Source organism: Pseudonaja textilis, chromosome 3 (genome assembly GCF_049901715.1).
Source record: "Pseudonaja textilis isolate UNSWEBS1 chromosome 3, rPseTex1.2, whole genome shotgun sequence".
Classification (NCBI taxonomy): Eukaryota; Metazoa; Chordata; class Lepidosauria; order Squamata; family Elapidae; genus Pseudonaja; species Pseudonaja textilis.
Window position 1 is genome coordinate 30,594,296 of NC_141992.1, and position 13,586 is coordinate 30,607,881.

At 39.3% G+C, this 13,586-nt stretch overlaps 1 protein-coding gene across 7 annotated transcripts in view; it reads left to right on the plus strand.

Moving 5' to 3' along the window:
- Positions 1 to 13,586, plus strand: part of DLGAP4 (DLG associated protein 4) — a 406,338-nt gene that overhangs the window by 338,077 nt on the left and 54,675 nt on the right. For 3 of the 7 annotated variants that reach the window (XM_087929117.1, XM_087929120.1, XM_087929119.1), the window contains exon 1: positions 10,103 to 10,396. The exons of 2 other annotated variants lie outside the window; for them this stretch is intronic. Coding sequence is in view for 1 of the 5 variants with exons in the window: in XM_087929116.1 (XP_087785242.1) it covers positions 10,796 to 10,826 (31 nt within the window). In the remaining 4 variants the exon portion in view is untranslated. Of the gene's footprint in view, positions 1 to 10,096; positions 10,397 to 10,468; positions 10,827 to 13,586 lie in introns of those variants that run through there. 2 more of the 7 variants (XM_087929116.1, XM_087929123.1) reach the window with 2 other exon arrangements.

Consider the following 13,586-nt stretch of genomic DNA (forward strand, 5'->3'; position numbering starts at 1 on the left):
CTTCTAACAAATGAAATTGTCAGCAAGAAACAACAGAAATTTGTTGGATACCTGGCTTTTAGCAGCATTTGATCTCTAGTAGATATTAGGATATTTCAAATCTCATAATGGTATTATCTTCAAAACTACATCTTCAGAAGTTAGTCATCTTACACAGAAGGACCACATCCATAACTTCTCTCTCTCCAAGAACTCTGTAATAATCTTACATAAGAACATTTTTATTCTTACCTACTCCCAACAGTAATCTACATGTTCCAGTTTGTAAATTCATTGAGCAGGTAAAGTATATATTTTATGTACAATGCAAATTGCTCCCTTTCTGTTGAATTATATTCCGCCTGAATAAGATGTAGCCTTCTAGAATCAAGACGCCACCATCCCACCAAATTTCAGTGATGCCTATTACATTATATTTTGTCCTGTGTTAAGTTTGTGTCCCACAAACTTTTTCTTATTTCTTATTTCATCATTTCTTGCCATTATGTTCATATTTGGTTATCGTCTGTCATTTCTTGACTCTCTATTGCTTATATAATATTACAAATGCAAAAATACTTAAAAAACATGAAAGCATTTTGCAGTACTTCACATAATGCAATCATTCCAGTAAATGCATATAAGCAAATGAGTTCAAGCCACAGGAACATTCTTTATTCAACTCTGACTCACAGCAGTTTTAAGTGCATAGATTTCTTCTCCTTTTTGTTCCAAGCATCCCTTCAAATGAGCTCTACAGAAACTCTGGGGAACATAGAGGGGCTTCAGAGAAAAGAAGGGATTTATACAGAGGGGTTTATTTTACTGCTGAAAGAATCACACATCTGATTGATATGATGCTTTCCTGCTGATTTGCTTTGTTAACTTTTAGCTTCTGGGTTTTTAGTCATTCTTATTAGCACAATTAATGCAAGACTAATACAAGTTGGTTATTGATTACCACAAAAAATCTTCTTTTTTATTTTTTATTTTTTTATTTTCAAAGTACACATCCAATTACATTTTTTACAGTGCTATGTCAAGCATTTACATATTTACATTTACATTTATCTTCTGTATTAAAACTTATTTCTCTTTTCTAACCATAAGTACATTTCCCATACCACATAAAACTCTGACTCCTCTTTGCCTTTCAGTTTCCTCATAAGCCTATCCATCTTGGCACAAAAATTCTTCTAAATGGACTACAAATTCAATCATTCAATTGGAACTAGACTTGGCCATATTTTTCAAAATTTTACAGTTAAGAACAACAATGGTATGTCTGTGTATAGCTTTACTAGTTACAGAATACTCTATTGCTGCAGCAGAGTTCCTATAAATAGAGAGGAAAACCACAATAAGTAGATAAAAATTAGACAAAAACTTGAGTTTGGTACTTTTAATGTTAGCTGAAGTTCAACAGGCTTAGACAAGTTCAACACTTTGATTCCATTAAGATTAAGCACAGGAGCATAATTACAGTTTCTTGGGTCCCAAGCAAAGCTTTCAGATGGGACTCAGGAATGGGGAGTCCTAACATTTGCCATCCATTAAACAGGATGCAGACTTGTTTGAGTGCCTGGGCTTCCACGGACAAATGCCTTGGGGAGGAATGGCAACAGCTGAAACTGCAGTTGCTCTCTTTTTGGTGGGGGAGGGGTCTGCTAGGATAACACAACTATGAAACCTACAAGAATTGGGCTGCAAGAATCCAGAAGACCACTAGGTGATGGTAAAGATGTAATTTTTCTGAATCATTTTGCTACCATTAGCTGTCACCCTAGACCGGGGTGTCAAACTCATCTTGCCACAGTGGTGTCGCGTGACATATCAGGACTTTTTTCCCCTTCGCTAAACCGGGTGTGGGCATGGCCAGCACATGATGCATCCAACTAAGCCCCGCCTTAGACAGTAACTATCACACTTATCACATTGCAAGGCAAATGTTTTGGTTTCTCCATAAGTAGAAATCACAACAGTCTGCAATAGACCATGATAAGGACATTTCTTAACACTGAAGGCCCATCCAGAGTTCCCTGTAACTGCAACTCCAAGGTGACCACCACTCTGCCTTGATTACATTGATTTAAATGGGGTTAAGTGCCGGAATCCTGACAGCCATTACCAATCAAACCATAAATTGACTTTTGAAAATAAATGAGTTGAAGCCAAATGGAGGGCCCTAGCCCTTGACAGAAGCATTGGTGACAAAATTCTTCTTAAAAAGTTCTGCCTCTAATCTTAATCCTAATCAACCTTCTACTATCAGAATTGTCTTACCAAATGTCACTTCCACCTCCTTGTATTTCATCTCAAGGTCTTTTAGTGTATTTGCTTAATACGCTATTACCAGAAGCTTGTCTCTCTCATTGAGTCTATCTGTATTGACATCTTAAGATATTAACTTTCAATATAATAATGTCCCCATCTTAATTCAGAATAATATTCAAATTATTCTAATTCATATATTAAAAATATGCAAGGAGCCACCATACCTCGTCAGGAAACTACCCCAAAATCCAAAGTGCCAGCCTGAATTATAAAATTTACAAAAGGCAAGCATCAATTTTTCAAATACACATCTACTCTTTTTTAGCTGCAGGAAACCCAAATATCATTGTTCCCTACATTCCCTATTATATACATTCTCCTTTAAATATGCATATGGAAGGCAAGTCAATATCTGTGATTACCATTTTTTAAAACCAAACTTGTTTTTTCTATGTTCAGGAAGCTTTAAGGCAACTTTCCAACCTGGGAACCTCCCAGGTGTATCAGACTATAACCTCCATAATTCCCAGCCAAAATAGAATCCAACATATCTGTTGGGTAACAGGTAGGGAAAGGCTGCCGTAAAAATAATCTTAATAATTCTACATTCCAAGATGCTACCTTCTGGCCCATATTGATAAAAGGTTTTTGAATAGCTACCAGAATTTATATCTTACTTTCCAATTTTTTAATAATAGATTAGATTGATGAACACCCATTAGTTCTGCCAATGTGGCCAGAGAATGTTCAAAGAGCAAAACATGAACAGTTGCTTTGGAAGAGATCAGATAACTGCTCCATTTGCTATGTTTAAAAGCCAGGCTTTGTACTTCTCTGCAGACCAATACCGGGATCACTACAAATCATAAATAAGTCACAACACCAAATAGGCTTTTTGATAGCAAGTAATCCAAGCAAAAATACCTTTGTTTCCCACAATAAAACTGCCTTCCAATCCACAAAGCCTATTGCGGTTTTCTTGAAAACATATTGAAAGGAATGTGCTTCAGTCTGAGAATTTCAATCCTGCTCTATATAACATTAGAAAAAATATTTCCATTAGGTATGAGCCGCCCAATCCTGCCTTGATAATAATCTGAACCCATAAGGCCAGATAAAACTCATGTCTAAAACTGAAAAGCATTTTATCAGAAGTTTAGCTTCTGCCTCATCTCTTATGCAAGAAGAAAACAAGAGGAAATAGGAAAACAAAGTTTCAGAAGAGAAAACCCTAGTTATTTTTCTGTGCTCCAGCTTGCTCTTGATTTGTCAACAGTTTTCTTTCCCATATCACAACTTGTCTGCTACAGTGTGTCTCACATAGAACATCCTGAAAAAGAAGCCATTTATCTCTAGTTGGTGTAAAATGTGGAAACTACAGCTATTAACTGGTACAAGATACCAGGATCATATGAAGCTAATATTAAAAGTACATTGGTTGCTAATTGTTTTCTAGGCACACTTTAAGATTGTTAATTAAGGATGTGCAAAATATTTCAAATTCAATACATCTTGAATCCGAAAGCCCCAATGTCAACTATGAAAGACTATCTTTTGAATATAAAATAGGTCTTTTATGTGCAAAATAGGTTATTTAATCATTTAGGAAGGATTTCAAGCTGGAATTATTTGTTTATGGATTTGGTTTATATAGCTGCCCATCTCACATAAATGACTCTGAACAGCTTACGATAAAATAAGTAAAAATAATCAAAACATTTTTTTTAAAAAAGCAGCCGAGTTTCTTAAATAAGTCAATAAAGTCAAGAGACTGCTTCTATCACACTCCTGGGGGCCCAGGCATCAAACCAAGTTTTCAGGGCCTTGCAAAAGACCAGTAGGGCAGGGCTAAGTTAAGGGTGTAATGATCTTCCACAGGGCAGGCGTCACAGCAGAAAAAGCCCTTTTCCTGGGTCCTAACAGCTGATTCGCCCATAACATGCCCCTCCTGCCAGACCAGGTAGGATGCGTAGAAACAATTGGGGAAATATGGACCCCAAAATAATCCAATCCCAGGCCATGAAGAGCTTTAAAGGTAACTAGCAGGACCTTGAATTGCACCATGAAGCACACTGGAAGCCAACGCAACTCACAAAGCAATGGTGTCATATGCACCAAACAAGCAACACAATTAATTGCCCATACTGTCACATTTTGCACCAGCTGAAACTTCCAAATGCTCTTCAAGGGCAGTCCCAAGTAGAGCACATTGAAATAGTCTAATCTGGAGGTCACAAGTGATCATGACCAGAGTAGTTTATTTCAGGCAAAATCTCTCCAAACTAGCATAGATTTTGATTTTTCTTAACTGCTTTTTTAGGATCATTGGTCTGGTGCTAATTATTTTACTCAAAATTATTTATATTCTGTTATAAACCATTCTGGTTTCCTTCATCATGATCATGATGATTGTGTTATACGTGCAATTACATTGAAAAGACATAAAATACCAATTATAAATTTAGACAGATGGTGTCATCTAAAAAAAAATATCTTGCAACAGTGAACTAAATATCAAAAATATTAATCTTGCTTCCAAACAGAACTACAAAAATATGTTCATGACTCATTTATTTTTTAAAAAGTCCTCAGATTGCATCATATAAACCTACAGTACCTATTTTAAAAGGATAATATTGTCTAATGATAAATTCTGTTTCTGTAGAGTATAAATATGAAGGCATATTTCATCTTAATGGGCCATGTAGCAATTAATTACTATGTATTTGTAGGGTTGAACAAAGCATTCATAAGAAACAAAGTTGCCAGAAGCAAGTCATCTCTTCTGAGTGATAAAGCAGCTGTTCAGTCTGGAAAGTTTAGTGTGGTTGCTTCAAAATATTTTTCCAGTTGTTTTCACATACAGTACATCAGTGGGCACAAGTGCTTTGTGGGAAGTCTCAGTAGTTGTATTTGTGCATGTGCATTCATGCACAAGCAACATAGAGAGCTGTGTGAAATCAACTGCTTTTTAAATGCTTTGCAAAATCCAATTGTATATTTGTTACAAGTCCTGAGTTGCTTTGAAATGTCTTTAATGTTTGTGACTGTTTTATTAGCAAATTATTACTGTTTTATGACTTTATATTTTGTATATTGATTTGGGACATCATCTGAAATAGATGTACTTGAAATGAAATGCTAGAATAGAAATAATTGGGAAATTTCTAAATCCTACTGCAGAGATTTAAAGTTGCTTGCCAGAACAGATCAGAAAAATAGAAGTAAAGGTACATAAGTTTGCATGTTTGGCTACTTTGTCTTCCTTGGAGTTATAAAAATAATAATGCTGGGGTTGTTCATGTTTCTTTGATGGTATGAAGGAGCATCAAGAAAAAATAGAATAGAGTTCCTTTCCTGTCTCTAATTTGGAATTCTGGGAGAGTTTTTTTTGTGTGTCAGATTTGCCCTCTGAAGTTGGAACTCTTTAAATTCAGGAAGAGAAATCTACTGAACTCTGTGGCCTCCAGTGTTGTCCCAATAACATAGTATTCCCATCTAAATAAAAGCATGAAATCAATAATAGACCCACAGAACATATAATTATATGCTTTACCTGAAATCCTCTGGTGCATTCACGTTATTAAATGCTGAAAGGTCATTAACCACATTTCTGCTAAAAAAAAAAATCCCTCTTGCATTTCCTTCTTCCACTATTTTGTTTTACAATATGTTCTGGAATTTTTTAATTATGCTCTTTTTTAATGTGAAAAATACATAAGCAAATGCTTTTCCTTTTGTCCACATTAACTATTTGCTTTCTGGTTAGTCATGGTACACAGTACAAATATGAATAACAGATTTGGGTTGCAACATATACAGAAAATTGGAAAGCGTGTCTAATTTGAAGTTTTTTCCCAAATATTTTGCAAAAGACATTAGCCCCACTGTAGAAGCCATATACGTACAATATTGTTTGTTAGATTTATATCCTACATCTTTCCTCCAGGAGCTTAAGGAAACATGAACAGTGTTCCTTCCCAATCCCTCTAAGGTAGTTTGGGCTGATAGAATAACTGGCCCAAGTCACTCAGTGCAGGAGGATGGATTTGAACCTGGGTCTCCTTGATTTTAGTCCTGAGCACATTGGCTCTCCAGCAGTATATCAGGAATATTAGTTCCTTTTCCCATTTATTAGGGTTATCTTTTATTTCTCCACCCTTGAGGAGCTGTTTTCAGCTGTTATGAATATTGAGAAAACACAGGAAACATACAGAATGTAATATAATCTAAAGCTTCATACACTGTGAAGTAGAAGAGGTGCAGACAGGTCCAGGGGAGTTGTGAAGAACATTTTAGATGCATTGTTTCAATAAATCCATTTTCCTAAAGCTTCATTGTATTGTTTCATTTTTTATTTGTTTGGATTTTAAGGGAAGTGTGTACATTAAAATTAGATTAAAACATGACAGCAAAATGTTGACGAATATTTAAAAAATGGTATTTTTTTTCAGAACTGGATGAAATAGTTGCATCAGAGTTTCCATTTTAAAAATCAGTTCCACTCGGAAAAAATGCCTTCCTGTAGATATGCCAAAGGCTATGAAATAATTGGAATGATTCAGAGACATCTGAACTGCCTCAACTATTAATCTGAATCAAAATCGGTCTTTAAAATGTGAATTTGATTCAGAAATTTAATCAAATCATTTTTGATTCAAATATAAAAACTGTTTTTTTCCCGCAGTCCCAATTTAAGCTCTGAATAAAACACTGATAGGTGATATATAAGCATTACTCTGAACAGGGCACCCTTTCAGTCCATTTTCCCCAGTTTGAAATCAGTTTGGTAGCAGCTTTTCAGAACAACAAATGTTATTAAAAGACATGAGCTTTCATGAACTACATCAGATGCATAAACTGTATGGATTTAAAGAGAAGACACCTGGTGATGCAGTGGCTAGAATACGCTATTGCAGGCTAACTCTGCCCACAGCCAGGAGTTTGATCCTGATGGGCTCAAGGTTGACTCAGCCTTCTATCCTTCTTAGGTCGGTAAAATGAGGACCCAGATTAGTGGGGGAAATAGGCTGACATTGTAAACCACTCAGAGAGTGCTGTAAAAGATTATATAGAAGTATATGTCTAAGTCCTATTGCTATTGCTAAATTAGGATAGGGAGAAAGGAGAAAATAGGGAGAAGGGGCTACACAGATGCAGGTTACAAGCGAGAAAAATTAATGGTTAAAGCTCATTGTTTGGTAAACCTTCTGAGACTGATGAATGTGATTTAGTAGTCTTCCCTCAATTGTGCTGCTAAATTTTCTTCAGCCGAAAACTGATATTCTGAAATCTGTAATAGAGTGTCCTGGGAAATCCTCATTTACTTTTGTTCTTGCTTTGAATTCTGACATCAAATGTAATACTTTTGCATACGTCTCACCTGTTTTGTCCTATATAGAATCTGGCAAATGATGGCATTTTTCACATCAGAAGGGTGTATGAAAACCCCTCTAATCTTGCATGTAAAATTGTGGGGCCTGTAACAATATTATGGGTAATAAATGTGGGGGCAAAGCAGACATCTGGACTTGTTGGAGGATCTGGCTCCCACATAAGCATCATTGTTGTGTTATTTGTTGCTTATGAGAACCTGTTTCAGGCTGAGTAGTTGTCTCTGTGCAAGTATGGATATGTCACTCCATAAGGGTGTTTCCAGATGAGCAAGTCTTAGAACTATCAGTCAAAAGGCACTGTGCTTTTCCTTCTCTTTTTTATCAATAAAGAGGAAGAAAAGAAAAAACAGCATGAAGGGGAGTTTACAGATAAAAAATATCATTGCCTGGGTTTCCCATAAATATTTTTGAGTAAAGCAGAGTGATTACACAATAACATATTTGATCTGAAAGTACCTAACCGTAACCCTAAAATTTAAGAGAATTCTGTTCATTTAAATAAAGAAATAGTTTCATGTTTATTTTTAAAAATGCTCCTAGGTCAAACATTGGTCCTTTTAAGGTAACTGCTCAGAAAGGGGAAAATAAATCAGCATTCGGAGTCACTGCTGTCAAGCAGATGCATGTGGGAAGCTTGCAAAAATGGGCAGCAGAGGGAAGATTATCTCCTGCTATTCAGCCACAGTTGCTGCTTGAGGGATGCACCCTATGATTCAGAAGGCAGGAATCAATGACAGTATTAGGACCCCTGTAGCCTCATTGCTTATGGATTTGTCTAGCAGTATCTGATATGGTCAAGGAATTCAGGAATTAAAGAGGCATTGTCATTATTTATACTATCATTACTTCAGGGGCTGAAAGACTGGATCCAAAGCATCTGGGGGCAGGATAAGAAGTAATTGTTAAAGTAATTTCTTGTTAAAGAGATATCCTACCAAGACATAAGGAAATGTTTTCTAACAGTGAGAACAGCCAATCAATAGAATAGCTTGCTCAGGGGTGGGATTCTACCGGTTCTGTCCACCTCTGTAGAACCGGTAGTTCTGAAGAGCAGCAGAGAGCGAGCATACATAGAACCAGTTCTATGTCTGCTGCTGTTTTGGCCTGCCCCCGCCCGCCCGCCTGGGATCTTACCTGACCTTTATTTCCTGCTTTTTCAACCACAGCTGCTTTACGTGACACAGCTGCGGTTGAAAAAGCAGGAAAAAGGGCTTTTCCAACCGCTGCGCACTTGCACGCAGCACTGCTCAGCTGTCAGCTCAGCAGGTCGTAAATTGCACTCACACGACGCAGAGCAACATAGTTATACAGGTCAGATCCCATCCCTGGCTTGCCTCCAAGCCCGTTGTGGGTGCTCCAATACCAAAAGTTTTCAAAAATAGATGTGATTGGGATGGAATATACGGTCTGCAGTTTTGAACATGGGGCTGGACTAGAAGACCTCAGAGAGACCTTTTATGTTCTATTTCAAAAACCTGATAAAAATTCCCCAAGTGAAATATCAGGATTTGGGTGAGGAGAGATTCCACTCTGCTCTGGAATGTCAAAATTCCATTTGAACTGTTTTTGGGCTGCTGTGGGAGTATCCTCCACCGTTTAATGCTTTGAGACCTTAATTTTCTTCATTGCCTAGCTGAACGGAATAGAGCAGGGGTCTCCATCCTTGGTAACTTTAAGCCTGGCCTGGATGTTTAAGTCCTCCAGGCTTAGGTTGGAGACCCCTGGAATAGAGCACTCTGGCTGGAGGAGTGTCTGGAGCACTTTGCCGTCACAACCAAGGCACGAGTAGCTCGAAGGTCGTCGAAATAGGATCGCCGGTCGACCTGATTTTATAGCATTGACTTAGGTCGATTTTGGCGCGCAGGGAAGAGTTAAGCTGGCAGCATTGCCCCTTGGATCGCGACCAATAGGCGATCCTAGAAAGAGCCCAGGGAGCCGTCGAAATGCCCCACCCCTCCTTCCTCCTCCATTAGACCCGCAGGTATTTTAGCACCGCTCCGAACACGCGACTTCCCACCATCTGCACCGCCCTTGCCCTGAGCGAGCGCCCTCTTCCGCGGGGGCGACCGCACCTGTTGTCCATCTGGCTGCAAGGGGAGCTCTTCTCCCCCCCCCCTTCGCGCCGGGGAGGGGAGGGGGCGCGGGGGAGAGACAAGAAGGGGGGAGGGGAAACCAAAAACAAACTTTGCGGAGTGGGGAGGTTGGCGCGAGCCTTCTTCCCCCGGTGCAGCTGCGGCCTTGAAGCCGTTCGCCTTTTTGTCACGGTAGACTTGGCTGACCTTTCGGCTGCCTCCCTCGCCGAGCAGGCAGCAGAGGCAGACGAGGGGGCAAAACGGGGCTTTGTGAGCATGTGCGGAATACCAGCTGGAACCGGTTGGGCAGCGCAAGCGAAGTCGGAGGAGGCTCGCAGCTGGTGTAGTAGCTGAGCCAGCCAGCCATGCCTTCCCTTTGCAACGACCGACGAAGCTCGGTGCTGCAGAGCGCCCGCCCCCTCGCTTCCATTGGCAGCCGTCGAGGGCCGCCGTTGTCGCCCGGTCCTCCTCCTTCCCGGCTTCCCACCCCGCTCCGCTTTCGGCACGACGTCTCCGCGGCCAGCGCCCCGCTCGCTCCCCTTCTCCCGCTGTCGCCGGGCGCGGCCCGGGGAGGTGGGCGTGGCCAGCCCTGGGCTTTAAACCACCCCGATGCTCCTCCCCTTGAAAGTACCTAACGGGCAGCGGATGGGCTGGCTGAGTGAGTGAGGGAGGAGGGTGAGTGTCTGCGCTTGCCGTAGCCTGTTGTGTATCGCGGCATTTTTCTCTTACTTTGTATCTTTCTTTCAGCCCCGGTCAGATCGTCGTTCTCGGTAGCCGTAGCTGCCCGCTCCTTGCCCTCGCCACGGTCTGAAGCGCCACGGGGGCAGGCCCGGCTCTGCCTCCCGCCCGTCCTCCGCCCCATTCTTCTTTCCTCGACCGGGACCAGTTTGTTGTTTTCTGAATGAGCAGAGTGGAATCCGGCTTTGCCCTTCTACCGTAGCGCCATTCCTCTCTCTTTCCTCCCAAGGCCAAACGAAGGCCGGCTTCGTTCGTTTCTCTCTGTCTCTCTCTCTCCCTTTCTCTCTCTTTACCCCTTTTTCTCTTTCTAGTTCCCTCATCCTCTTTGTGTCTCCCATGGCTTTGTGTCTGGAACTATTTAAACAATGTGAGTGTACAGAATTTTGTGGGTTTTCCTCCCTTTGTGGCATGCAAAAAAAAAAAAAAAACATCCAAGGATTTGGCTGCGCAAGCAACCGTGCACTGCTCAAGGTTGTGCTTTTAGTTGAATTATACGTATCCTCTCTTTTTTTATGTTATTTTTTTTCCCTCCGGTGTTTCCAGCTGTCATTTCAGCGCTTTCTGTGCGTGCGCAGATATAATACAATACGCTAGCTGTGGCTTTTTTTAAGTACCAAAGAGAATTCCCCGTTTCCTGTTGGAAGTGAATGGCTTTCAGATATAAAGCTGCCGGGAGTAAGTGGGTGGGCGGGCGTGGTAGGTAACTCGCCTTTTGTAGGAAAGGGCTCTTTTCCCGACTGCTACCCCCCCCCCCCAACCTCCTTCCTGCCGATTCCTTTGCACTTTCAGCTAAATCCTGAGCTTGGGCTTCAGTGGGGGCGAGGGGAGGCATAGAAGTCCCCTCTTCCTCAGTGCATGGCTCTGTGCTTGAATGAGAATGTTGATTCCGATTTTTTTAGCCTACTATTGGCATTCCAGATCATGGCAGGATGTGATATCATTTCCCTATATTTATGCTGTGCTATACTGAACATCAGTCTTGTGTGTGCATTTGTCTCTGCTTTGAGTGATGGAAATGACACAGATTGGGGGCTAACTAGCTTAGATTTGCCTTGGTAAGCCAACTGCTAGGATTCTGATGAAAGCTACATAAAGTTTCAGCACTGGGCTTTCCGTGGGGTGACAGTTTAATTTCTCTTGCCTCAAACTGCAAATGTGTACAGTCATGATTATGAAAAGTGTCCTCTTGGGGACTGTTGCTGGAGGTTGTCAGAAAAAGGTGAAAAGCAGATTTCACCTTGCATTTTACTTAAAGCTATGGAACAGGACAGTGGTATATGAACATAAACTTTTTTTTTTATTGGAACTGAACAAGACTGCATTTGAGTGATTCTTAAGTGTTAATAGGCTAAGCAAATGAAAAATATTAGAGACTGAAAAGTTATTGTCCTAAGTGCAAAATAATATAGTTCTCAACTATTTGATTATGATGATGCCTTTGAGCCTTTTGTTTAGTCTCTAAATGTTGATTAATAAATAACTAGTAGCATTATATTTATGAGTGTATGAAGATTTATTAAATTGGATGTGAATAAACTATTCACTGCTTTCACCCACCAAAGTGTTTAGTTTTTAAATATTGCTTTCAGTTTCTCGCTTCTTTGCCAGATATTATTCTTCATGAATAATTCTCTGAGGAACTAAATGATCCTTATACAAAGCTGCTTTTTGGCATCTCTATTCAGCTTAGAATGAGATAAGAATGCCTAAGGCTGTTTATTCATGTATCTCATCAACTGGACTCCACTCACTGAAAACTAGGGCTGTAATACATTTGACAGATTTTAAGGTGTCACCTATATTTCTGTTTGATTTTTTAAAAAATCTCTGATCTTGATTTCCTTAAAGGCATTGAAGGCAACCTTATCTTCCAATTAGCCATTTTTAAAAGTTATTTTCATCCCAAAGGTTTCTATATGTGAACTATTTCTTGACAGCTACAACTGAAGAATGATAATGATCTGCTTTGTTTATAAGGAAAATATGTTTGAAGTACTGCATCCTCTGAACAAATGAGCCTTTAATTGGCCAGAATCCTATGTTGCTTAGCAATTCCTGAGGAGTTTACTAGAGGGGACAAATTGCTCTGTGGTGAAATGGGCCTTTGGGGAGTAAAACTATCCTGCAAGGAGTAATTTTAGAATGTGGTACGAACCAAACAAAAATTTCAGGGAATGAAATTTAAAATGAAAAATGTTATTCTAAAGAGGAAGAAACCAGGCAGTGAGTTTGAATTCATAAATAATTCTTAAGACATGATCATTGTAGATAATGAATGCATATCCATGTAAGCTGATAGGGAAACTGCAGTTCTAAAACCAGGCAAAAATTTAAGTGTTCTTATATAATGAAAAATTCCAGTTGGTCTAAGAACATTCACAGAAAGGCGATATCTGTTTCTGGGAGCGATCCGTGTTCTCCAGTTATGCCCCATTTATTCTGTGTTCAGTGTCTACATCTGAAATCTGAACCAAAAATTATCTTATTTACAGACTGACCTTACTTACTAAGAAATGCTAGACTACAGGCTAAATGCCTATCCTTTAGTGAATTTGCATGTTATTCAGTTTTTATGTTCAAAACATAGAAATGCTAAATGTTAAGTTTCTGAAGTATTGGGTTTTTTTTAAATAGTTGCAAAGTTCACATATTTGGTAGAAATAATATCCATATTAGTAGAACTGGAGCTAAATGTAATATTTTACTAAATGCAAAGCCAACTAAATTCTAATTTGGTCAAATTTGATGGTAATTTGGCATTCCAAAAGCTGTTTGTGTAGCATATCAATATCCCATCAAATTTACCATCATGCCATTGATAGATTTCCTAGGTTTTGCCCTAAATAACCTTGGGAATAACAACACATGTCTATCCAAAAGCTCAGAATATTTGACAGTATTTAACAAGTCAAACTTGTTTAAATTGTATTTAAATTGATGTCTTTATTAATGTCAGTGTCATTACTGACATGTTTTGGAATGGTAATCCCTGCATTATTAAACTTTTCCTTTAGACATATGGGTTGGGAATTATAACTGCTTTATATTTTTTTAGAAAGCATCTAGTTGAGAAAGCTAATATGAGAAATTAGAAGACACAATGTAAAATCCATTAATACCATGTCTT